Here is a 25916-nt window from a genome sequence, read left to right on the forward strand (position 1 = left end):
TCCATTCTCTTCTTATACCTTTCTGCGCAAATACAGGAATAGAGCTTCGTTGACCGAAGCCGGTCCATCGTTTAACGCCCCCCATTTCCATACTCTTCGTCTTACTGTTGCATTCGCATCGACGCCGGCGTCATTCCATTTTCCCGGTCAGCTCTATTTCCAGACTTTTTAATCAATATCAGAGCGACCCCATATTACCACGACACCAACATCATGTCGGACCTTCTGATTTTGCCCAGCACTACATACCGGCCACCCTCCCCGCAGGGCAGGCGGAGGATGGCCCGGACTCTTAATCCTATAATGGAAGAACCTGAACAGACCGATACCGAGACACAGCAGCAGGAGCAAAGGAGACACTTCAACATCCAGAACAACAACAGCAGCAACTGGCCAGTCAACCAAAAGATCGAGCAGTGGCTTGCCCCTTTTTCTCCCTTGAGTGACCATTTCCCTACGCCACGGGGCCTCCATTTCCTTGCCGCCCCGATCCTGCCGGCAACACCGTCGTGCATTTCGAGCTACCGCGGGCCGGACACGGATGCCGACGACACAAGTTCAGAGACTTCATCTTCCAACCCTTCTTCGGGAGCATGGAATAATAAACGATCAAGCGCCATGACTGATGTGACGGAATTTGACGACCTTTATGACATTTCGGATGAGGAAACGCAGCGCAAGGAGATGCTGCAAGCAAATGGTATTGGCCGCCACATGAGTTCGAGGAGGAGTCTGCGGAGGTCATCGAGAGCTTCAATCGGTCAAAGACTGTCTCTGTCCCGTCTAGTCATCCCAGCCGATGTCCAGGCGGGTGCGAAAAAGAACATGACTTCGCCCATTCCACCAACACCACCATCCGCTATTGCCATGTCCCCAGCTGTCAAGTCATTGATGGAGCTACGACAAATCCAGGAGATTCCCAACGTCTCCGCACCCCCTTCCCTTGATGGCAGCATCAACTCGGAGGAGATGGCTGCCATGTCCGCGCCGCCGACCCCCTTGATCGGAGCCCGCGACAATGTTGATGAGGACTGGTCAGGAGTTCGTCTCCAGCCCGGCGCATTGGAGACGCTCCAGGCCCTTTCCTCCAACCACGAGTCGGAATATGACGAGACACCGGCCCCGGAGCAGGTTATCGAAGTGCCCCAGGAGATGATATCTCGAGAAATGTCCCAGACTCGCCAACTTCCTCGGTTGATGACCAGCCTCAACCGGGCCCCCTCCGGTCAACGTCGATCCCTTGCTGAGCTCAGCAGGCTCGAGATCCCTTCCCCCGGTGGTTTCTTCTCGGAGCTCTCTTCAGCAACCCGGCGCACATGGAACATGGGTAGCCAAGCAGAGGAACCTTACCCATACCAACCCCCTACTTCGACCACTGCCGAGAACTTCTACAAGATCCCTTGGCAAAACGCCCCCAACACCACGTCCCCACCACCCCCTCGACCGCTTCACCTTGACGATGGCCCTTCCAACATTGTCGAGCGCGTAGTTGAGGTTCCTGCGGGATTAAACCCGGAGGAGCTGCCGACAGCGGTTCGGGTCGAGGCCACTCCAGTCACTGCGGTCAGGATGCCTGCTGCGGAATCTGGGGAACCCGCCCTGGAACAGATCGCCGAGGAGACCTTTTCCCCCATGGTCGGCAACGAGATCGTCGCTAACGAGATTGTCGACGACTATGACGCCAAGTATGTTGCCGAACAACAATCGACTTCTCTCTCCCACATTGAACGCACTGAGCTTTGGTTGATGGCCCAGAGAGCTTATCTCCAAGGCGTCGTTGGCTTTTCCGATGAGACTGAAGTCCATGAACACCTCAAGCTCGGCATTGAGGGGCTAGAGGCTGAGGCGGAAGTGACGGTGGAGGAAAAGACAGAAGAGCCAGCCAAGGAAACCAATGTCGAGTCCGAGACGAAGCAAAAGAAATCTGTTCGCTTTTCCGAAATCACCATCAAGGAGACCGTTCCCAAGTCCCTTCCTTCCAAGCTGGTGCGCATGGAAAATGCCTTCTACCGCGCCTTTACCGATGCCGCCGTCAAGACCTGCCCCAACGACGTCTTCATCAACCGCCAACCACGCTTTGAGGCACTTCAAGCTCAGCGTGTCGCCCTCAAGGATGCTCACCGCAACCAGCTCCTTGGTAAGTTCCAGCTGTCTGTCGTTCCTCAGTCAGCCAAGAAGCGCATGAGCGCCAACGTGGTTCGTGGTGATGACGTCCTCGTCGATGACCCTGAGAAGCTCCGTGCGGAGAAAGAGGCCGAGGCCCGCAGTCAGATGAACATGGCCACCTGGCACGTCGCCGCCACCAAGCTTCTCAACGGGGGCCATCTCATTTGCGCACCCGTAGCCAAGCGCCTCGCACGCCAGAGCCGCTTCGCCCCCGGCGCCGACGGCGTCAGCCGCGACCGTGCTCGCATCCTCGACCTTGCCGGCCAGGGTGCCTGTGACTGGGCCTGGCACTGCGCGCTCCAGTACCCCAACACCAAGATCTACACCGTCACCACCAAGACGCTCCGCCAGCTGAGCAACAGCAACATCCGCGGCCCTCCCAACCACCGGCAAGTCGCTGTCGAGCGCCTCGGTAAGCTTCCCTTCTCCGACAACCAGTTCGACCTCATCTCCGCGCGCGAGCTGCACGCCGTGCTCAAGCTTTTTGGCGAGAACGGCGCAGACGAGTGGGACGCCTGCCTGAAGGAGTGCATGCGCGTGCTCAAGCCCGGTGGCTACCTCGAGTTCTCTGTTCTCGATGCGGACATCATGAACGCCGGCCCACTCGGCAACGCCAAGGCCGTCGAGTTCGGCTTCGCCCTGCAGACGCTCGGCTACGACCCCAACCCCACGCGGTCCTTCATGGCCCGCCTCCGGCGCGCCGGGTTCGACGACATCCGTCGCGCTTGGATGTGCATGCCCATGGGCCCTAGCCACTCTACCAAGCCGCCCCCTCCGCCCCCCAAGGCTGAGACGCCGGGCCTCCCCCCTCCTAGGCCCATCAAGGACAGCGACAGTGGCATCGACCTTGCTCACGCCTCCTCTTCCGGAGAAGACCCCAAGACCCTCGAGCTCGAAGCCATGGTTTTCGGATCCACCGACAACGTCGCCGCCATCACTGGCATCGCCGCCGGCTGGAGCTGGGAGCGCTGGCTCCTGCGCGCGGAGATGGAGAAGGCTGCTGGCGAGCTTCGCTTGGCCGACATGGTCACCCCCGGCGAAGCCATGCGCGAGGCCGGCAAGATGATTGCGAATGTGCATGCCGTTGTGGAGGAGGGCAGGAATGTCGGGTCTGGGTTCCGCATGCTCAGGGGGTATGCGAGGAAGCCCAGCACCAGCTTGGCGGCCAGGGAGAGAGAGATGAAGAGGCAGAGGGAGATGGACGGGGAGAGGGTGGGGTTCATTGATATGGTGTTGGATACTGATAGTCTTTGTTGAGATTGCTTTATGGACGGGCGGAAAACGAAGGGGAATCTTAGTTTTGTTCCTGTTCTGGTGAAGGGGTTTATATAGTTCTGACTCTGGTTCTTGATGGACAGTAGTAACAGCGGAATGTTTGGATAGCGGACTGTTCTAGATGAACGATTGATATTTCCTTTGTTGATCTCTTAACTTTGTCTCCGACAAATCGTAATAAGTGGCAGGAATTCGTATATATTATTCGGCAATCAGATTGCAGATGTGGACAACATACAAGAAGTGGACGTTAATGAGTTGATGCTGGAACGTTGGTTTCTTACAGAGTCACTCTCCGTTATCCTTTCGTTTTCCTGACTTCTTTTCTTGCTTCTTCAGGTATATCTGTAGTCTCGCATAACACCGAGTGCTGTTATTGACGAGCTTTTGGTTGGACATGACGCTGGCTTGCTGATTTTACGACCGTGAAGGGTTTCTTTATTCCTCTAATCGTATAGTGAAATAGTGATCTTTAACTATATAAATGATGCCTTTTGCTGCAGAGCGAGAACGGCGCACAATTCCAGAGTCCATACAACTAAGCTAAACATGCCCTAGGTACCAGAAGTGGTGAGTGTCCCAAGAAAGGAAAGTAGGTCAGATACATGCTTGGTTGAGGTATTTCGATAGGTCATGCCATACCAGAGGCCACGGCTCCTCGGTGGGAATACAAGGAGTTATCTGTTTAGGCTAATAGGGCCTTGCAAGGCAACGCAAAGGTCATCTATTTAGGTAGCTTCTAGGGTCATAGTCGATGGTAGTAACTTGACACACAGAACATCTCCGGTGCTGACAACCTGGACAAAATTCGTCCCGGTCATAACGCAAGGGGCCATATCCGCAATGAGACTATCAAAGCCCGTTAGATGACGGGAAAACATGTTGGTGGGGTTAAACGGTGAACTTACGCAGTACCAAAGGGTTTTGGATTTAATTCTCAACCGGCTTTTTGCCTTCGTATCCGTTACAGAAACTGACTTGACAGTGCAATTCCCTCCCGGCTTGTCCTTAACAATTATGTTGATTCCGCCTGGTAAATCACTGCATATGAGAAGATGTACGAACGTCAACTCCTCACTGGGCCTCGGCACATCTTCATACCATACCCATTTTATTCGTCCGATGCCTCTCACATAAGTTCCCTTGTATTCGAATAGATACTGGTCGTCGAGCTTCTCTTTGAGAATAAACTGATGACCATGTTTTTCATGACTGCGAATGAGATCTTCAGACACAAGCCCATGGTAGGAACCCCATTTGTCGACAAGCAGCTTGGATATTTGTGGATCGACATAGGCCTTGAAAACCGTAGTGGCTGACCCCTGCAGCATTTTTATGTTGAAAGATATGCTCCAGCCTGACTGAGCTGGAATGTCTTCTGGATCTTCCTTTCCACCGGCACTCTCTTCATAGACTGCATACTCATCGTTGTCATCAGTATTGACTTGGCCTTGGTCGCTTTCTTCTTCTTCGGACTCGCCATTGGTGTTACTGGACTTGTCATCGTCAATCTGATTGTCCACTTCCACGCACCCATCGATATTTTGATCATGATCGTAATCTAGCAGCGGGAGAGGATGAAGAGCAAGCTGTTCAAGGTGCGAGGCGACATGTGAGATGTGAAGCTTGTCTGAGGCGAGTTGATGATTGCAAAGTATGCATCGTCCACAGGCTTTGGTGGGATCAGGAACGCAACACAGTTCCAACAGGCCGTCCAAATGTTGCCGAGATACCTCGTATTTGTGTTTGGATGTAGTATGTTCTTCGAATTCCTCCACTGCGTGCATGGGCTCCGAACACTCGAATGGACACATTCAAAGCTTCCAGTGCTGGAGGCGCTTGTGTTGTTCCCAGTCTGACCGGCGGGCATACAGTCTGTTTGGCGTGGGGCAACTGTTCGATAAGCAGATGTATGGTTGGAGATCTTTGAAAACATGCCTCCTGTGAAACGTTTTCCACATCAGCGCTGGCACAATATTGAAGAAGAGAACGGGAATCTGCCGTACTTCCAGCCCTGACGATTGCGTATCGACTCCACTGAATGGCAGAACGGGCACTTGAACGACCCTTTAGTATATTCCTTTGGAATTGGGGGCAGTCGTAACTCAGTTGTGATGACTTCTGAAATGTCATCTACGTCGTCGTGCTGTTGGGCAGTCCTTCTCTGGTTTCTGGAGAGCCCAAGTCTAGAAACCCAATCCCTTGTTGGTCTATAAAGACTCGGGCCTTGCGTGTGATCAGCGTCTAAGACCTGGCGGTTGAAACTCTCCTCTCGATCACGGAAAGAATGGCGGCGTATCAACAGAGACATACCCAGTCGCTCTGCTAGGTAATCTGGAATCCCAGGAAACTTTATTTGTACATGCGACACATGGTTGATCAAATTGTCCGCGTGCATGGGCAAGACCTGTTCGTGAGGCGTAGGATTTTTGAATACAACAGTGAGTCGAAGAAGGCGGTCAACGATGCGCTTGATATCATCAAGGAATTCATCAAAAACGGATATCTCCGGGCCAATGTTCTTAGAAAAGTACTGGGCCAGGTCGTCAACGACAAGAAATGGGCGCTCTTCATCCTGACCGCTTGAGAAATCATCTGTCAAGGACCGGCGGGCTGTAGTAAGATTAATGCGCAAGCGGGAGTCAGTACGTATGAGTGACAGTGATAATGGACACACGCATAAGACAGTATCGAGAATGAGAAAGCTGTCGTACCTTCGTCCGCGGCATCCCACAAATCCTTGAGTAGGGAGATAACATGGTTGCGGAGAGACAATGCATCTCGGACTTTGTATTCGAGGGAGCGTGTTCCTCGGACCCGGGATGCTCCTGAGCTGGCCGACCAAAGCTTAAACCTAGCCAAAGATGAGTTGACCAGGGAAGCCTGCGGCCCGCCGTGACCCTTCAGATCCGCAGTTAGGTGTTTGAGAGTCAAGAGACTTGAACCAACAAGAGGCGCTATTTTCAACTTTTCCGACATCGTGAGCCTCGAGGACGGGATGTATGGCGCTTGAAGCGTTGTGTACGGAAGGGGTTGCCGTCGACGCTCTCTGTCGGGCTAGCCTTTGTCATAAAGAAGGCAAGTACCTACGTCTTGTAAGGTGCGCCTACCTACCATAGCGCGCCACCTGGGTCTGAGAAAATCATCCTGGGGATGTTCTTGTGACTGTAAAATACACTTCAAGACGATTTTGATGTGGAACTGATCCATGGATCAGTTTGCAACGGCAAGACCATCTCCAGGATAACCTTAAACTCCTCTCTAAGGCCCAAATATTTTACTTGAGCAAAATCACCTCCTTTGAAAAGGATCGCAAAAAGAATCGCTAAAGTAAAATATTTCTACCCAAAACCAGTTCGCTAGAAGGATCATAGTCAAGGTTGTTTTACCTGACAAGAACATCCCTAGGTATTGATATTTCAGGATGGAACTGATCCATGGATAAGTTTCAATACAAAATCATACAGTTCATTAGAGAATTTTACAGTTACTGGACCATCCCAGAGATCCTTTTCTACAACCCGGGTAGCGCGCTATGGTAGGTACCCAGGTTCATAGAAAGAAAACAAATGTCTCGGCCCAAAGCATTATCAACATGTGGTTCAGGCATCAATCTTCCTGCAGATTCGTACGACTCGAAATTCGACGATGAGGCTGGCGTCATAACGGAACTGCCCCATTGAGGGGTCACTGTTGGTAAGCTGCGTTCTTGTTCATCCAAGCTCGATTATCCTGGCACCGCGTACTACGCTTCATGTTCATTCAACACAAGCGTGTGTGAGCCATTGTACACACTACGAGCTATCACACGACATCACAAGCCGATAAACATCATCCTCGGCGGCAATGTCAGGTTTAGAAGTCGCAGGTACCGTTTTGGGAGTGCTGCCTATTATAGTCAAAACACTGCAAACCTTCAAGAAAGCCCTAGCCACCTACAGACAAGCCGTGCGACTCCTACATGCTCTGGAAAAGGATTTGACGAATGAGCATTGCATCCTGACATGCACTTGCGAATGGCTTCTTCAGGGCATCGCGCCAACTTCCAAGATTGACAGGATGTTAGAGGACCCTTTTGGTCCTGAATGGAAGGAAACCTACCTCGATCGGGCACTTCGCACCCGGCTGGGACGGTCGTATTCATCCATCGAGAGCGGGATGAAGGAGCTGCAACAGCTGGTGGCAGAGCTGGCGATAAAGCTGCGACTTGGCCCAGACCTCAAGGTGCGTGGAAGAGAACATCTTAACTCACACCTCCATTTTATACTGAGGCCAAAGGCAACATCGTTGCTATATTAGAGGATACTGTCTGTGCCATGTCCTTCTGCATGGCATGATACTAGGTAGCGTGGTGCTAACTGTAGCTTGTAGAATTCCCTCGTCACTGAACACGACATTCGACATGGAATCAGAAGGAGGACAGCTTTCACTCTCAAGAAAGAAGATTATGATGCTGTTCTTGCCAATATCAAAGCGACCAACTCAAGCCTCTACATGCTTGTCAGTCTCAACAAAAGTTTAGAACCTCCCCGACGGCATCGCTCTCAGTGGCACTTCACCCAGTTATTGCGAGATTTTTCACAAAGTCTCTCCAATGCTCTAGATGGAGCTACAGCAGCCTGTTGTGCAAGACCGCACGATGCATGCTTAAAGCTCAACCCAAGACCTTTGGAGATGGATCCCGGCAGCACTGAGGATGACATGGCCAAGGATTTGGATTTTTCAGTGTCGTTGGAGCTATATGCAAATGGCTCCATGTCAGCTGAGCCTTCGGTAGAATCGTCGCGCTGGTACAGTCTCTCGATTAATATCGTCAGCCTCGGTAGTCGTCAAGCCGACGACCACGTACCAAGGACACTCAACATCCGTTCATCATCAACTAACACTCCGAGACAATCACCACAACAAAAGGGGCAATCAGAAACCCTCCAACTGTTCCCTGAAGGTTTGAATAAGCGAGCATTTCAAACACTGATAACGCATGCTGCGCAGAGGATAACGAGTAAGGAGAAGGCAGTCAACGCATTGATCAAAGGTTCTTTGGATATAATCATCGAGCCTAAACAAAAGACTGTGGGCTGATTCAAGACATCGGCGCCGAGTTCTGTTGATGGGATATGTCAGCTCATTCGAAAGCATGAGAAACATCCTGCTACGGAGCATGGGCGGGTATTTTATGGAAATATCATGGATCGTGAAGATCCTGAGCGCCGGTTCGGACTATACGCGCCAACACCGCTTATGTCGAAAGACCAACACATACCCGAGGCCCCCCCTATTCTTCGCTGGCAACCGGGCGATTTACCATCTAGTTTGACCTTGCGTCAACTACTCAACCGAATGCATGATGCTCGTCTTCAGCAGGGGAGTAACGGACCTCTAATTTGGCTAGAGTTCCAAGACCAACTTCAGCTAGCCGTCAGCATTGCCGTCAACATCCTTCACCTCTACAGTAGCCCATGGCTGCCGGGGATCATCACACTCGACGATATCTGGTTCCGCCTTGAAGATGAACCCTTAGACTCTAATTTCCCATCCGGGTTTCCTTACCGCCCTTTCATCAAGAAGTCAATGCCGTTGTCCGCCGCTTCCTCTGCAATGCCCGGGACAACGGGGTTCATGCCAAGATCCCGAAAAAGAGAGACAACCGTCTTCTCCTTTGGTCTGATCTTGATACAGATCATGCTCGGACGGGTAATCAACGAATTGGACATGAAGTCAACATCAGACAAACAGGGTGCTGCTGTACCTGGAGCAGGGCAATCTACTAGCGACACCGTAAACAAAAACGTCGCAGCGATGAGTTTGGATGACTACATGGAGAAACACAAACTCGGTAAGGGATTCGAGGGCGCGGTTCTCGCAGAAGCGGGACCCGAATACACCTCGGCGGTAACGCGGTGTCTCGAGACTTTCATCAACATCGAAGGGTTGCAGAGCGAGAAATTCTGTCAGGAGTTCTATGTCGAAGTGATATCCATGCTGCAGGAGGCGCTCGACAAGTCCATGGAATTATGAACAAGTAACAACCTAGGTTAGCACATATCAATATCATGGGTTTCAGTCAAATCGTCAGTGCAACACCTTATGGTCCTAACTCATCGCTCAACATCGAGGAAAACTCCCTCACCTCGAAGTGTATCTGTCATCGAAACATTTAGTATTTTCAGTATCACATATTTATGCAAATCCAATATCAACTTCGTCCGTTCGAGAGGAGGCCCGACTTTGGCCAGATGCCATGCTTCGAACCTTCTGTGAAACACCATTAGCATAAACCGAGAAACACAATCTTCTCAAACTTCACTCAGGAAAGAACACTCACTATCAGTAAGAGAAGAACGTCTCTTTGGCCCCATGCTGACACAAACGGAGTCTGAAAGTTGACCAACCCGGGTGTAAGCAGGTGCAATAATGCATGGGCGGCTGAGTAACGGCCTGGAGATGGTAACTCGAAGGTCATCCGTTAGAGCGAGTGAGTAATAAGAGTGTGGACATGCGTATCAAATCCAATTGGAATGCCGTTGACATACTCCTTACGCGAGAGGCTTACAACATGAAACAATGAAGTCACGAAAAAGAAACCTTCAGTGACTCAACAAGGCAGACACATGAGATCATCTCGCTGTACATCATGTGATAAAGTCTCAAGAAGCTCGCAAAGACAAGGTTACCAGCTGAGCGCACCTATCGGGTGCACAAGGCGCCAACCAGCCGCGCCGACCCTGTTGCCTCCCAGAGCATTAACGAGAAGAAGCCTTGTCAAATAGCCCATTTTACCCATTATGTCCGACTGAAACGACAGAAACTAAAAGACCGTTGAGCTCGTACCACTCCACGCAGCGAATGCTCGTGGTGTTGTTGGAGAATGAATGGGGTGGTTGGGATCAACAGGGACATTGTCTATTGTCTCCAAAGTGCCAATCAGCATCTTAAGGATGGAGTATGTATAACACCCCCGTATGATAAGACTTCTTGGCCGTCCGCATTTGATGGAGGTCTGTAAAAAACTGCGATTGAATGACGGTTTTTGGATAGGAGAGGGGCTTATTAGGTCTGTTGCAGGAGGATCATGGACCACACTCGCTAGGTTCACTTGCGATTTTGGGCTAGCTGCAGTCTCGAGTTGAGTATTTGTGTGTGAAGTTAGCCACCTTTGCTCTTGACCGGTCTCTTTTTGGCGTTGATGATGTTGGATGTTGTGAAAAATACTTTGTAGACATCTAGATGAACGCTTGCGGATGACTTGGGAGAATCCACATGTTCGTTTCTTCTCGAACCAAGTCTGCTCGGTGGGATCTGGCCAGTATCGGAACTCAGCTCCTCAACTCAATGTGACCATGGAGGCTCGCAAGGTAGCGGTACATATTGCTCAAGGATGGGCCGATGTCACGCCGTTGAAGCACGGCAGTCCGAGAAGTGCCGAGGATACTGGTGTCCAGGAACCAGCTGAGACTGCGTTGCGGAAGACGAGAGTCGCCATCAATGAGAGAGTTTCCTGGTGTCGCGGCTGTTGACGGTTCTCCAAGGGTCTAATTGGGAAGAGTTCACGCTCTGTCCTGCCACGTTGCTACGGTTTGAACGGGGAGGGCATAAGTGAGTGCTGTAAGCCTCTCAACATCACCACCTACAACCCGTCCTGTTGTCCGCCCAACCCATATCCCATCAATTGAGAGGTAGGTGCCTAGTTTCCAACCCGCCGTACCGCTTCTTATTCTCATGCGTAATCGTCTGTACCGATGTGACGTGCACCATGGGTTACATGCGTCTCCCCTATTCAGACTAGGCGTCGAGCGAAGGAGCCAACAACTTGCCTTGAGAGAGCGGATTTGAAATTCGTCAAAGTCGTAGCTTTCGAAACTTGGAAAGCTCTGTTGACGTGCCGTCTTAAAGGCGCGGGCAAGTCAGACGCCAACATGGCCGGCCAGCTGGCAGCGGGAAGTCATGACAGACGAAGACCGACCCGTTTCTCTCCAGTGCAAATGGCGTCTGCCGTGAGAACAGACAACGAAGAGACACAAAGGTTGGCATTGGTTAGCAAGAGGCGTGCAGAGGGCCAGAGGCTGTGACTGCCTGGCTGAAATGGAGCATGATGTTGTGTTGCAGTGGGCCTTCCGTCACACATGAAAGCGATGATGAAGACGGAGCGGGCGGGACTGAGCGGGAAGCGGAGCTCTTACCCCACAGCAAGCTCCAGTGGAGTTCTGCACTACAGTAAAAACCCCTGCTTTTGCAAACAATTCTGGCAGCCAGATTTTTTAGCAAAAGGGGGGGTTTTGCAAAAGAGGGTGCATGCGCACGGACCAGAGATGAACCTCCCGGCCACTGGATGACTGCCAATGGACTAAAAAGGTGGGTCACCTGAAGCAGCTGCCCCCCCGGTACAAGGGTATAAGTGTATTCTCCCACCAAAATCAGACCCCTGCTTTTGCAAATCCGGGCCATCAGCATTGCAATTAGCAGTTAGCAGTCCTTACCACCAGAGGGAATGCGGGCAACCGAAATCTTTAGCAAAAGGGGGGGTTTTAGTAAAAGGGGGGGGGTAGCAAAAGCAGGGGTTTTTACTGTACACTACGGCTGGCATCCACCTCTCATCCCCAATGCCAAATGACGCTGGTCATTGATTGGATGGTTGACCACTTCCTGGGCGGGAGAATGAGCTTGCCCCCCGCCGGACATGGCCCGGGCGGAACGCTTTCAACGGTCGTCGAGACCTCGCTAAGATCAGCACATGTACATAGTGGGCTAGCCCAGATGCGGCAAGGCTCCGTGAGCGAGCCCTATCGCGGCGAGTTCCATTTTCACATCGCGACTCTTAGGTTTCTCTCACTCCCATGGCGTTGAGGCGTCCAGTCGATTTCACCGGCTCTGCTTCTCCCGCCGAAAGAGGGGGGTTCCATGAGGAGGAAGTGGCTAGCCGAGTGGAAATCCCATTTGTCGTTTTGAGAGCTCAGGTGTAATATACATGTGCATGTGTAGTGGACTGCACTTGCAGACATGCAGCAGGTGAGCTGTGCAGCGGGATGGATGGATCAGGGAGTGAGTGGATATGGTGGTGGCATACGCATGCGCGTCCAAGCTGAGCTTGAGGATTTGACTAGAGCATCCAGTCCGAGAGTAGCCGTGTCCTCCAAAGGACGGAGATTTACACACAGGATGGAAGGACAGGAGTAGAGGCAGGTGTGAAAGAAAGAAAGAGACGGGAAAATCAGAAATGCTTAGACTCGTTAGGTCAACAGGTCTTGGTCGGGTGGCCTGATGATTCTAGCTATATCAGCCAGAGAAAACCTGAAGCTCTGGCTGCGTCCAGAACCCTCCAGCTGTGCCTAGCTGTCAAATAGTCGGCAGCTTGGATGCATCTCTACCTGCAGACCATGGCGCTGATCTGGCTATCAAGGAACATGAAGCCCAGGATCCGAGAGGAAATCTTGCGACGTCTTCACATCCTCCGACTCCTCCATTGGCTGAAGGTGGCCGCAAGAAACCTGGGGCTGATGAAACGCGGTTGAGTTAATAGTCCTTATCGTAGTGAATCATGTCAAACGTGCCTACCATACCTTTGAGAGCTTTCCAATGAGTGCTCCTCCCACATTCTAGCTACCCTACACTCTTTGTCTCTGTTCCTCCCCCTCGTACAATTGCCGCCTTCCATTCGGTTTACACGGGCACCCAGGAAAAGCTCCTCATGGGGAGAAAGAAAAGACCGATCAGGCATTTGAGACAAAGTACCTTCCAAATGGAAGCCCAGACAGAGGTAGAAACAAGCGCCGGCGGCAGTCACAGCCAAGAGAGAACAAGACTTGTCAGCAGCGTTCGGACCGTGACAGCCCCAGGGCATCAGCTCAGCCCGCGGTCACTACCTTCCCGCTCAAGACTTGTGATCATCCATCTACCCTACCTTGGTAGTAGTGCAGTTCTCCGGGGCAGGCAGGCAGACAAGCCATATGAAAGTGCGGGAGACTGGACTCGCACATCCCGCTTGACTTCCATCCCACTGCACTGGCTAGTAGCTCGTCATCTGGGAAAAAAAAAAAAAAAAAAAAATCTACGTTTGTCGTCCTGTCCCTCGTGGGGACTCGTCCACATTTTTTACGTGCTCTCCTCAACAAGGAGGAACCATCTCCGTTGCCTGAGGCTGAGCAGCCCGAGGCCCTGCAGCGAGCTTTCCTTCAACCCGCCCACGCACATCAGTTCCGGAAAACCCACACGGCACCGCACCGAACATTCACCCAACAAAATCCTCCACTTTTCTCCATCGGCCAGGACCCCCGTCGTCGCGCCTCCCCGTCACCTATCTCCGCCTCCCCGCTTCTCCATCCGCTTCCCCATCGGCCCATCCGCTGGATTCCTTCCTCCGTCTCCCGTACAGCACCGACTACTTACCGTCAACCACCCCGTACCGCTCCGACGTCCGCGCCAGCAGAATGTCCTTGTGATGCAACGCAGCTGGCTGCCCAAACACCCCAGCTTCCACAAGCCGCAGTCCGTCACAGCCCTTCGTCTCGTCTCTACCATGTTGCGCAATTCAACTCACAAAGGCCCTTGTTGATGCGTGAAGATTGGAAAAAGTTCGCTGGTGGGCTTTCAAGCTGAAGCTGGTGCAACACTGGTTGCCCAGGGCCATCGGCAGTATCCAGAGGGGACTTCATCCAGACGGGACTTCGGTGTGCTCGGTATTTTTCTCAGTCTCGCACCGCTTTGCCTGTTGGGCGCGCAAGCCCGTCGCTATCACTGTTGTTGTCGGGTCTGGAGGCTTTCAGTTCTCAATCTTGCTCGCCTCATCTCTTACGCACCCGGCAGTGCGACCTGGTCGGCAGTCATCTTTAGCGCCGGCCCCAATCCCAACGCTATTGTTCATCCACACGCGCCATGGCCACCGAACATATCGCACCCCCTCCGCCTCCGGCGCCAGCGCAACCGGTCCAGTCGCCGGCCCTCTCGCGCCCGGACCATCGTAACTCATTAACTGCGCCGCCGCCCCCACCTCCACCGTCGGTCCTTGCACCACCTCTGGGCCCTGGTCCCGGCCCCGGGCACAATCCGGCTATCGGTACCGGCCCCGGCCCCGTTGCAGCCTCCGTAGCTGCACCTCAACAGGTGGCTCATCCTCACAGTCACGCACATCCTCACGCCCACGCCCACGCTCATCTTCATCCATCTGCGCCGCCACCTTCTTCTGTGCCCTATGGCCCATCCCTGGATCCCGCCATTAAGCACTTACTCGACCAACAAGCCGAGATCCAGGCCAAGCTGGCCGCTCTTCTTCCTCAGAAATATGGACCCAACATCAAGGTGGAGCTTGACATGTTGCGCCATAAGTACCGTGTCCTGCGCGCATATGCCGACGAGAATCGTAAGCCTTTCCGCCCCTCTACCTTTCTTCATCTCATTACATCCATTATCCCGTCATGTTTTATTAGCTTCACGTCCCGGTTTGTGGGACCGACCCAAGCGCCACCCGTGCTGATGGCGCCGTAAACAGTATTGTCTGACAAGATTCCCGTCTTGTCTGACATCGAGGAAGCGAGATCACTTCAGTATCAGTGCGAATGTATCGAAAGTGCATGTCTTGAGCACGGTAGGTCACCATCGTCCCGCCCGTTTTGTCTTGAATCTGTTCTAAACCCATCTGTGTTGCCATTAGGCGTCGATCTCGGTGACCCCAGATTCGTTGACGTGCTCAAGTACGCGTTCTATCGCGACCAAGCACCGGAAGGGTATGCCGCTTGGCTAGACAGGAATTTGTCACATCACGATCCCGTCTGCAAAGCCGTTCGGTTGCGCGACAGCTTGCCACTGGCTTTCCGTCAACACCACTCCCACAAGTGCTGGGATGAACGTTGCACACATTACATCTACGGATATCCTCATCCAGATGACCGGGACCAGCATGTTAAAGAGCACGCGGCCGTGTACAAGAGGGACTCAGGTCTCTCCTTCGGTGGCACCCCGCCCATGATCTTCCCTGAGCCGTTGAGTGCGAGCTATAATGGAGAATATCACAAGCCACCCTCTTCATATCACCACCTCCCTCGTCCTAACTCGGGTCTCCAGCTTGCCCCCCTGGCAACGAGTAGCCAACCAAAGGATCACCGCGAAGCCCTTAAGAGCTATTCTTTTGTTCCGGAGAAGCCTCCTGGACCTCCCAGAGGCTCGGTCGACTCCGAGGTTGACCCGTTACTTCCGCCCCTGAAGCGTAGCCGAGTAGGCCAGCCACGATTGGAGTCCATAGGAGAGCTTCGACTTCTGAGGGAAAATGGGCCCTGTCTACGGTGTAGAACGATGAAGAAGAGCGTGAGTAAATTTCCCCTGCGATACACGGAACTATCGACTAAATTGTACAGTGCGATTCCAATGATCCCTGTGCGTTCTGCCCCGACATCGCAAGCTCTCCGAATAATGATTTCTGGGGAGCCCTTGGGTGTTTTCGAGGATCACTGAGCAATCTCACCGACATTATGCTTCCAGGTACGTGGAATACTGCCATACGTGATACCTCAACTGCTGATCGATCTTCCAGCCTATCTGTCACCCAGACAGATGCAGACGCCCATGACTTCTCCTCTTGCTATTCGCCGCAGCATGAACGAATTCTTGGACAGAGGTTACGCTGTTGGCCCAGATGTCACCAGCATGGTAAAGGCTCATTTGGATTTCAATGATCGCTTTTGGTGGACAGACGACCTCTCGAACCTGCCGCTCGCCAATCCAACACTCGCTTCGTTCTCTCAGGAACCCGTTGAACGGTCACCCCCTGTTCTAAACGTTCTCGCCTCTAGTTGGAACCTGAATGGGACCATGTACAACTTTTGGAAACTGCTACACTTGAGCGGCTCGATCTCAGACGGACGGATGCACGAAGTGACGACCTACCCTGTCCTATATCGCGCCAAGCTTCTGCTTCGTGAAACGCTTTTCTACGACTTCCAGCAGCCGGAACCCGCAATTCACGGAGAGATGACGAGCCCCGGAAGCCATGTGGTCTTCGACGATGTGGACACGTGCGGTCGCTTCCGTGTGTTATACAACTGCATGACACAATTTCTCCAGGCCTTTGAAGCCCAGACAATGCGACCTACAATACCGGATCCCCGGAGCTGGCTCGCCATTTTCTACTCACTATGCATATTCAGTGTAGTGAGGACTTTGTTGGTGGACCGAATGGCGCAATCACGGATAACTTCCCCTTCTCAGCAAGGCGTTCCTGCCATGCATGCCGTGTACAAAGCGCTGGTGAGCATATTTACTTGGTCCGCGCCTATGCTGCTTGACGGGTCTGACATTGAGATGAGTCATGGTGACCGCGAGCTATTGACTTCCGCAGCCACTGTATTGGAAAGGGGCACGTGGGCTGAACGGGGTATCGCAACCACCAAGGACTTTCTGATGTATCTTGGTAGTGGGGAGATAGAAGGATCTTATTTCAATGGGTTCCTGAAGCAGAGATCACCAGCAAAGCCGGGGTCATTTCTTCTGCCTCCCATTACAAGATCGGGGGAAGATGCCAGAAAGCCACTGCCAGATACACGATCGATTGCCAATCCATGGCATTCCAGGATATCAACCCAACCAGAGAAGGAGCCTTTTTCTTACAATGTTTTCACAGGAGAGTCAGATCGGATCCTGACTTCTCCTCAAGTGATGGAGGCGGGAAGGCGGCATACTGTTGCTGAAAGCCCAACATACATGAGAGCAGGTGGCCGAGGCCCAACGTCACCCATTGCTGCTGCAAGAATTAGATCGTCATACCAGCGGCCACCGTTACGAAGAGTATACTGTACGAAGTGCAACGAATATCCAGAGGGGTTCCGAGGCGAGCATGAACTTCGGAGGCACAACGATTCGAAACACGCTGCATTGGTTAAGAGGTGGGTATGCACGGAACCGCACGAGCCAGGCTCCCCGTTACCCGTCGTTCCGTTGGCAAAGTGTAAGGCATGCGTAACACAGAAACGATATGGAGCCTACTACAATGCCGCTGCACATCTGAGGAGAGCGCATTTCAACCCTCATCGAGGGGGCAAAGCAAGCGGAGACTGGCCGCCCATGGCGATTCTCAAGGACTGGATGCGTGAGGTTCGGCAGTCCATCGATATTCAGGATCAGGATGACGCCTCAAGTGGTGAAGATGAGACACAAGACTTCAAGTCGATGCATGACTTTATGTCACCGACTGAACAACATGCTCCAGTGTTGGAAATACCACGTCTTGCCCCAGCTCCTCCATCACAACCACACCATGGTCCGCCGTTATTAATGCCTTCAATTGACAGGCTTGGCGCTACTGGGCCGCCGCAACTCATAATGCAAGGCGGCCAGGGAGTTTTCCTTGCTCCCAACCCGGGGTTGAAAGCCGATGAGTCATCACATCCGCCCAGCGCGACCTCATCTGCTCGAAACCGTTGTCCTATTCCTGAATGCGGCCGAGTGTTTAAGGATCTCACGGCGCATATGCTCACACACATGGAAGAAAGACCCGAGAAGTGCCCTATAGAGTCCTGCGAGTACCACATCAAGGGATTTGCCAGAAAGTATGACAAAAACAGACATGCGCTGACGCATTACAAGGGCACCATGGTATGCCCCTTTTGTCCTGGAGCTGGGACGGCATATGAGAAGGCTTTCAACCGGGCCGATGTGTTCAAACGCCACTTGACCGCCGTGCACAACGTTGAACAGACACCACCAAATAGTAGAAAGTTAATACTGACCACCGGGGGGCGGTCCGGTGGGGTTGGCGCCAGATGTAGCATCTGCCAAAGTCAGTTTCCTACCGCGCAAGAATTCTACGAGCATTTGGACGATTGCGTTTTGAATGTCATCGTCCCGTCCACGCCAAAGACGGCGGGCAGCAGCAGCGCAACCACCAGGAAGGACTCTTTAGCCACAAAGACACCCACCACTGCAAGCACCGACAAGGGAAAAGAGCTCGATATTGAGCTTGAGATTAATCGGCGCCGAGAGTCCGCGCACGCGCTACCGCCGCCTCCTCATATCCAAACCCTACCAAGAGATCATCCAGAGCCAGAGCCTATTAAACAGCAAGGCCTCAGCGCCAGGGACGCACAAAATCTCAAGCTAGTCGCCGACTCCGTGTTGGAGAATGAAGCAATGCTTGCCAGTATTGGCAGGGACGCGCCTGAGCAAGAGATTACTGGATCAGAAATCCAAGCACCTCTCCCACAGCCACCATCAGAGGCATATCTGCCCCCTTCTTCGTCATATTTACCTAGACAGGCATCTGCAACCGAGCCAACATCGGAGAATCAAATTGTCCCGTCGAAGGTCCAAGAAGAAAGGATCGACAAGGAAATGGGTGATGCTGATGGGAACCTATCCAAGGAGCCGCAGTCGACTGGAACACCTTTAGCTGCTACGAGCTACGTGGAAGCGATGAGGCTGCGTCGCAGCCCGGAGGTGACACTAGGCTCACCACTGCCAACGGATGAGATGAAGACGGATTAGATGGGAAGAACAAGAAGAACTTGAGAGTGGATGCACGATGTCGATGTATGGATCTTGATATGCGGTTGATGATTTAAGTGATTAATGATGTAATGGGTTCCTTTTCATGTCATATTGCTCCCCTCTTCTACTTTCTTACTACTTATATACGACGGCCTAAATACCTGTGTCATGCCACTTCCTCTGTTTTCTTATGGGGTTTTGCTGCTGGTCTAAACCCAAATGGCAGTGGTATGCATGCGATTACTGGGTACACGCGTACATTTTCGAGCTTAGGGACATTATCATCTTGCCGGTTACGGACTGAGAGCCTAGAAACATACACGACGAGTGGGTTGAGAGAGATTTCTAGGTGATTGGTAGGCTTCGCGTGCGGAAATCAGCAAAGCAAGCAGCCTTGGGTGTGCAATTTTATCTACCTTATGAACCGACATAAACCCAGCGCCCAAAACAAGAATGTCTCATGTATAGACAGTATCAAACACGTCACTGCTGCTGTTCCCATGGGTTGCTACTTTCTTTGCATTCCTGATCTTCCCCCTCGTCGATCCTTCCGCTTCGGCTGTTCTTCTCGATGCCCTCTGCTTGCAACATTTCGAGTGTCGAGGGTGTGCTCTCGGGTGGAGGTGATGATGAAGTAGCCGGTTAGAGGTGTGTATCGACTAGACTTATTGGCCTGTTAATCACGAAGATTCTCGTTTGCTTTTGCATGAACTTCAACGGCTTGACGCTTTATGGCTGGAAGTGAAGTCCCCCAGAATAAAAATGGACAAAAAGCTGAAAATGTGCCAAAACAAAACAAAAAATGAGAAAAAGAAATGTGGACTTACAGCTACCGGGTTCGAACGCGTAGCGTACATGAGAGCCGGGGGGAACAGGAGGAAGGAGGGGGGCCACACAAACGTGCCCGCTGCACCAACCTACCAGCTTGCCACGAAAGTCACCGCGGGAGAAGTAATACATATACCCTACGACAAAGGGATGGATTGCAGTCTATAAGTCTAGATGCTATTGAGAGATCTTCACACTGTTTTGATATCGTCGGCCTGATACATTCTTGGGTTTTACATCTCGAGACATCCTATGGGGAAGAAAGATTACCTGACACATCCGTTCACACTACCTATCCAAACATAATGCCATATTCAGAATAGCCGAAGATGCAAACGACCTTGACTTTCTTTCTGTTACTTTTAATATCGGACGCCGATACCGTATGTTCACTTTCCCCCTATTTAGGGGTAGATCAAGATTAGGGAGGGCGTGGGGGAGGAAGAGATCAATAGAATAGATGCCCGCTACCTGTAAGCCTTCGCTACCGTGATCAAAGACACGTGCGTGGGTTTTGTTCCATTTATATATTTATAGTGAAGATGTAGCACAAGACAAAGTAAAAATAATAAGCGCGAAATGGGTTTTCTTCCCGGTTTCTTGTCAGTTTGTTTTCGAGTTTTGGGGGGGGGGGAGGGAATTGAGGTTGGATGATGACATGAGACCCTGCTGCTATTGGACACTTCGGTATTCTCGATCATGCATACACGAGGAGGAGCGAGAAATCCCCGTTCGGTCTCATTTGAGCTTGAAGTCGAAGTGTATACAGTATGTGACTGCAGGATGTCTCCGAGGTGAACCAGCGTTGACGAAATTGGGCAAGTCAAGTCGGCGGGGAAGGGGTTAAAAAAAAAAAAAAAAAAAAAAAAAAAAAAAAAAAAAAAAAAAAAGGGGGGGAGGATTTGTAGACTTGAGAAATTGGAGTTTGATATCAAGCCCATTCATCTACCTGGAAACCCGGCGGCATGTTTGAACCAACGTGCGGTCCACGATCAACTATACAGAACACTGATACGGACAGCGGGGAACTACTGATTACTCTTTAAGTAGATAGGTGCCAGAAAGTGCTTGATTTTGGGAAGTCGTAAATTGATTTGCAAGTAGGTAGGTATGTACTTTCGTGCCTGGTTACTTCAGTGGAGATACTTTGAAGTTTGTGTCTCTTGTGTAGGTAGGTATATGTCTTCATATGACAGGGAACGGATGGCCGCTCTTGATGGGTAGAAGTTGATCAAACTAGAGATTGGGGCTGATTGGACATTCTCAGTGGACATATGTGATAGTCTGTGAATTTACACTACATATAGCTAACGACGGATGATCTGCGTGGCGTTACATCATACAGCTAGGTTACGAAGCATCGAGTCGGAGCGACCCTCGGAACCTCGATACTCCGTCTCTAACAGAACAACGTGGGAAGTGGAAACTGTGTAGAGAACAAGTCGCTATGTCTGGCACGCAGCTCAGCCACTGATTGACCGTACGCATTTCGAGCACATATCGAAGGAGGGGCCGTCGTCCTTCGGAAGCGCCGATCGGAAGCTACTGTACATCTGATATGCCGACGACAAACGGATCGGGAACTTCGCAACAGGGAAGCCGAAGTTTGGCTGGCTGGAAATGTGGTGATCTTGCCAGACATTGCTCGATGCCGAGTGGTCAGGCTTGGTCACAATGAGGGCAGGCGCGCAAGGTTCAGTTTCGTCGGGCTTCGACAGATCAGCAGAGACGAGCGAGCGGCTCTCTTTTGCGCGATATATCTCGGCAGTAACACATGTTTTTGAGACACACGCATACAAAGATCAAGTGGACGATTGGACATGTGACCGGGATTTCATAGGAAAACATCACAGCATGCGCTCCGGATTCCCTCAAACTGTTCGGTGTTACTCTAGCAACTAGCAATTATGAGCACTCGCTGGACACGGGGAACAAAAGTCCTTGGAGGCGGCGCTGATTGCGTTGAATTGATGTATATGTATGAAGAAGAAAAAAGGAAAAAGAAACAGAAGAGGAAGCGCGGCGAAAATTTCAAGATATGGGCGCGGATGCCATACAGTGTATAGTTAGGGTGTGAAACTTGAACGTACTGTGCTTGCCCCGCGCGCTGTCGACGTCGAGCTCAGCTGGCGGCACTGCAGCGGCAGCGGCAGCGGCACCGACGACGGCAGGGCAGTGGTGGGGAACTTCGTTTTTAGTCAACGCACCCACCAAAACCTGACATCATCTCCAGATGTACAACGGAGATAACTGACAGTTCTTCTTGGTTCTGCTCACGAGGACGTGATTTCCGGTTGACAATGCACGCTTCTTTTACTATGTACAGGCTGGAGCCGGACTGTTCTCCTCTTCGTCCGGAGTTACACGACTCGGAGTGGTAGCCTCTAGAAGTTTCATCTGATGTGAAGGACGCCACCTTGATGGCAGTGATACATGTTCGACATGGTCTCTGGCGGCACGCTCATGTGTCCCATCTCGGTGGTTGCCTATATCCATGTCAGCTCGACGACGCATTTTGCGTATCAGTGCGCACCCCTCTCTGAGTTACACGTGGGATGATCCTGAACAGATATTGGTGTCTTGCAAGGTCCCATCTGAGGTACGACGTGTAAGCCTCGTACCACCCTGTACCGACAATATTGAAGCAAAAAGTCGTGATATCTGCCATGGTTTCTTGGGGTATGAGCCCGCTCTGGATACCTATTCGTATCTCGAGACATATTTCGCACATACAGACGGAGGAAGAGCAATGGGGAAAAGGTCAAATATTATTGTCACGAAGATCGACGGCAGATTCTATGTCCAAGAAAAGCATATTAACCAACGAAGGCGTATGCTGGATGACAATAACGTTGGGGACGATCCTACATCAAAACGACGGGACCTAAAAGAGGGAATAAAGCACCTTGATGTCTGCAAGTGTGCGCCTGACCGCTGTCCATCGGATCCATTCAATCGAGGTCAGGTTCCAGCCCCCAGACGCCAACTCGGCGTTCCACTTGGCCACTGCGGTCACCAGTGATGTCTAGAGCCCACTATTCAGGGTCCAAGTTGCCAAGGACTGGGACCAAGAAGGTCAAATGGAGAAGCGTGTTACCGATCTTCAAAAAGCCTTGGTTTGGGCTCCCTTTTGACTGAATCTTTCACCGGCCGACTTCCAGGAATTTTCACGAAACACGCCACCGACTATGTAAAAAAGCTTAGTTCAGTTTGAACCCTCCTCTTTTCCTTTTTCCCTTCTTCTGAAGATGCCATCTTCAACTTTGTTCCTCTGTACGGCTCTCAAGTCTTCAGAGTCTCCAACAAAGTCCCAAAGGCAGCACCCAATGTCACTCAGCCGGTGCATTCTAGGGCTGGCTTGCCTGTGGCATGGCGTCATTGCCAGCCCACTGGGTGCCGTCCCATCCAACATCCCGATTGCAACCGACCTTCAGACAGCAGAAACAGTCGCACAACCCATCGCGAACTCTGCAAGAAAGTTACACGGCAAATTTCTGCACATTACTGGTGGGCAGAGACGCGACGATCGGAAAGTCCCAAAGTATTGAGAGCTAATCGCTTCGTCGTCCCAGATTTACATCCCGACCAGTTCTACAAGCCGCACTCTTCCACAGACGAAGCTGATGCCTGCCACCGCGGCAAAGGGCCTGCGGGCGTTTACGGCGCCGAGGTCTCGGATTGTGACTCGCCCTTCGCCCTCATCAACGCAACCTTCGACTGGATAGCCGCCAACGTCAAGGACGATATCGACTTTGTCATCTGGACCGGCGACACTGCCCGCCACGACAGCGACGAGGGAGTCCCGCGCAATGCCGACCAAGTTTTGGGTACCAACCGTTGGATCGCCGACAAGATGGCCGAACTCTTCTCTGACTCGACGGGCCGTCACCTCGAAATCCCCATAGTACCGACGCTGGGAAACAATGACATCTTACCACACAACATTCTGCTCCCAGGGCCGAACTCATGGCTGCAGCACTACACGCACATCTGGCGCCGCTTTGTCCCAGAAGCACAGCGCCATAGCTTTCAATTCGGAGGGTGGTTCTACGTCGAGGTTATCCCGAACAGGCTCGCCATCTTCAGCCTGAATACGCTGTACTTCTTCGACCGCAATGCTGGGACTGATGGTTGCGCCAGCCCCAGTGAGCCTGGGTACAAGCAGATGGAGTGGTTGCGCATCCAGCTTCAGATCATGCGGCAGCGTGGCATGAAGGCCATTCTTATGGGTCATGTTCCTCCTGCGCGGACGGATAGCAAAAAGCTGTGGGACGAGAATTGCTGGCAGAAGTACAGCCTCTGGCTCCGCCAGTATCGGGATGTGGTTGTGAGCGGCGTATTTGGCCACATGAACATCGACCATTTCTTCATTCACGATGAGCGGGACATCAACGTGGGCCAACTAGCCGGACTGCCCGGTGATAGCATTGACATTCGGGAGGCCATGGACGACGAGCTCTCGGTAACGGGAGCAGCCGACTACCTCCAAGAACTACGTCAGAACTGGGCAAAACTTCAACCGCCGCCCACCGACTCCAAGAACTCTGGCCAAATGAAGAAAGGCAAGAAGGGAAGGAAGGGCAAGAAGAAAAAGCCCGACGTGTGGGGTGAACGCTACTCGCTATCTCTCGTCAGCCCCAGCATCGTTCCGAACTACTATCCTGCCCTGCGTATCGTCGAATACAATATTTCGGGGTTGGAGGACACGCCCGTTTGGAGGGACGCAGCCAAGGACGCGATGTCGATCGAATTGGAGCAAAATGACAGGCAGAAGCACCTCGACCTCAAGCGACAACACTCTTCTCGCATGGAAGATGACGACGAGATCGACGCCCAGAAGAAAAAGGGGAAGAAGAACAAGGGTGGTGACTCCAAACCGAAAAAACCCGACTTCCTCATTCCCCACCCCCCTGCGAAAAGCTCACCGCCAGGACCGGCCTACTCCCCACAGCCCCTTACGCTGACAGGCTACACTCAGTATTTTGCCAACCTTACGCACATCAACAACATTACTACCGAGGCCTCGTCTGCGTTGTTGGATCACGATGAAGAGGAGGAGACATGGGTGGATTGGCTTCTCCGCTGGCGCAAAGGAAGGCACGGCAACAGGAAGCCTATCCACCCAAAGCCGGACCCGCGCGAGTTTCAATTTGAGGTGGAATACAGTACTTTTGATGATAAGCTGTACAAGCTGAGTGATCTTACAGTCAAAAACTATGTTGAGCTTGCGTACCGGATAAGTAAGCAGCCCAAAAAAGGCAAGGCTAAGAGTCTTGATGTCTCGTACGAGTCCGCGGCCGAAGAGGAGGAGGAGGAGGAGGATCTCTTTGAGGAAGTGGAAGAGACAGACGAGGAAGAAGAACAAGAAGATGATGATCTGAGTGATGGAGAAGAAGTAGACGATGACTCGGACGAAGACGAGTTGGAGACGGAAACCTTCAAGAAGCACGACAGGAAGAAGAACAAGAAGAAGAAGGGGAAGAAAAGGCAGAACAAGGTCTGGATGCACTTCCTCACCCATGCCTTTGTCAGCACGGTGGAAAAGGAGGATTTGAAAAAGTTTACATAATAGGTAGTATGTTGCTGTTGGATCTGTTTACACATGGGTTTTGAATCTGGGAGCATCTGGCGTTTTCACGTTCAAAGGTTGAAGGCAACAAAGATGGCATATGGTTGTGGCGTTTAGGAAAACAAGGGATTTAGGGTTAGAGAAGGAAATATACCACGTTCATTGTTGGGTTGTCAAACTATTTGAGACGCTGTCTTTTACGCTGCTTAGCTTTCATTGGAAGAAGCATTGTGAATAAAAGGAGCAACCTGAATTGACTGACTGCCTTCGTGTTGCCGGTGATCATTTCACCAACTTCAGGAGCTTTGCTTTGCTTTGCCAGCCAAAGCATGCCCGTTCCTGGAAAGCCTGGCCACGTTGCCCCACAATAAACCCCACTGAGCCCCACAATCCCCTAGAGCTTGCATCTTCAGGTCAGGTTATCGGTCCCTTGATGGCCTTATCGCTTATCGGGTTAATTGAATTGCGTCCTTCGAGTCGCGTCTCTCCAACGAACTCTCCGCTGCTTCTCCTATTCAACCCGCCGTCTCTTTTATCTAACCCTTTGTTTCGTTCTGTACCAGACGGACACAGACAGACATAACCCCCGACCGATATCACCTTCGAAACT

General features: G+C 51.9%; 7 protein-coding genes across 7 annotated transcripts; 4 read left to right on the forward strand and 3 right to left on the reverse strand.

The window, feature by feature from the left end:
• Positions 1-24: 24 nt before the first annotated feature.
• Positions 25-3657, forward strand: NEUTE1DRAFT_92657 (uncharacterized protein; the record flags this gene model as incomplete). The annotated part of the gene is made up of 1 exon (XM_009858701.1): positions 25-3657. One exon carries the CDS (start codon positions 214-216, stop codon positions 3421-3423), a length of 3210 nt encoding a protein of 1069 aa, XP_009857003.1.
• Positions 3658-4169: 512 nt separating this feature from the next.
• On the reverse strand, positions 4170-6420 carry NEUTE1DRAFT_133803 (uncharacterized protein; the record flags this gene model as incomplete). Its single annotated transcript, XM_009858702.1, has 4 exons — positions 4170-5218; positions 5314-5382; positions 5755-6054; positions 6156-6420. The coding sequence occupies 4 exons, from the start codon at positions 6418-6420 to the stop codon at positions 4170-4172; spliced, it is 1683 nt and encodes a 560-aa protein (XP_009857004.1).
• Positions 6421-7500: 1080 nt separating this feature from the next.
• On the forward strand, positions 7501-9459 carry NEUTE1DRAFT_106316 (uncharacterized protein; the record flags this gene model as incomplete). The annotated part of the gene is made up of 3 exons (XM_009858703.1): positions 7501-7665; positions 8005-8514; positions 8566-9459. 3 exons carry the CDS (start codon positions 7501-7503, stop codon positions 9457-9459), a joined length of 1569 nt encoding a protein of 522 aa, XP_009857005.1.
• A 4851-nt stretch (positions 9460-14310) lies between these two features.
• Positions 14311-19338, forward strand: NEUTE1DRAFT_92658 (uncharacterized protein; the record flags this gene model as incomplete). The annotated part of the gene is made up of 7 exons (XM_009858704.1): positions 14311-14432; positions 14556-14794; positions 14924-15019; positions 15086-15735; positions 15786-15909; positions 15962-18404; positions 18495-19338. The coding sequence occupies 7 exons, from the start codon at positions 14311-14313 to the stop codon at positions 18904-18906; spliced, it is 4086 nt and encodes a 1361-aa protein (XP_009857006.1).
• A 79-nt stretch (positions 19339-19417) lies between these two features.
• NEUTE1DRAFT_106318 (uncharacterized protein) lies at positions 19418-19869 on the reverse strand (the record flags this gene model as incomplete). The annotated part of the gene is made up of 2 exons (XM_009858705.1): positions 19418-19568; positions 19733-19869. The coding sequence occupies 2 exons, from the start codon at positions 19867-19869 to the stop codon at positions 19418-19420; spliced, it is 288 nt and encodes a 95-aa protein (XP_009857007.1).
• A 1205-nt stretch (positions 19870-21074) lies between these two features.
• Positions 21075-22251, reverse strand: NEUTE1DRAFT_51197 (uncharacterized protein; the record flags this gene model as incomplete). The annotated part of the gene is made up of 5 exons (XM_009856660.1): positions 21075-21134; positions 21222-21479; positions 21565-21626; positions 21828-21923; positions 22062-22251. 5 exons carry the CDS (start codon positions 22249-22251, stop codon positions 21075-21077), a joined length of 666 nt encoding a protein of 221 aa, XP_009854962.1.
• A 736-nt stretch (positions 22252-22987) lies between these two features.
• On the forward strand, positions 22988-25306 carry NEUTE1DRAFT_133805 (uncharacterized protein; the record flags this gene model as incomplete). Its single annotated transcript, XM_009858706.1, has 2 exons — positions 22988-23244; positions 23310-25306. 2 exons carry the CDS (start codon positions 23064-23066, stop codon positions 25304-25306), a joined length of 2178 nt encoding a protein of 725 aa, XP_009857008.1.
• Between the last annotated feature and the right edge of the window lie 610 nt (positions 25307-25916).

Source organism: Neurospora tetrasperma (assembly GCF_000213175.1).
Source record: "Neurospora tetrasperma FGSC 2508 unplaced genomic scaffold NEUTE1scaffold_81, whole genome shotgun sequence".
Classification (NCBI taxonomy): Eukaryota; Fungi; Ascomycota; class Sordariomycetes; order Sordariales; family Sordariaceae; genus Neurospora; species Neurospora tetrasperma.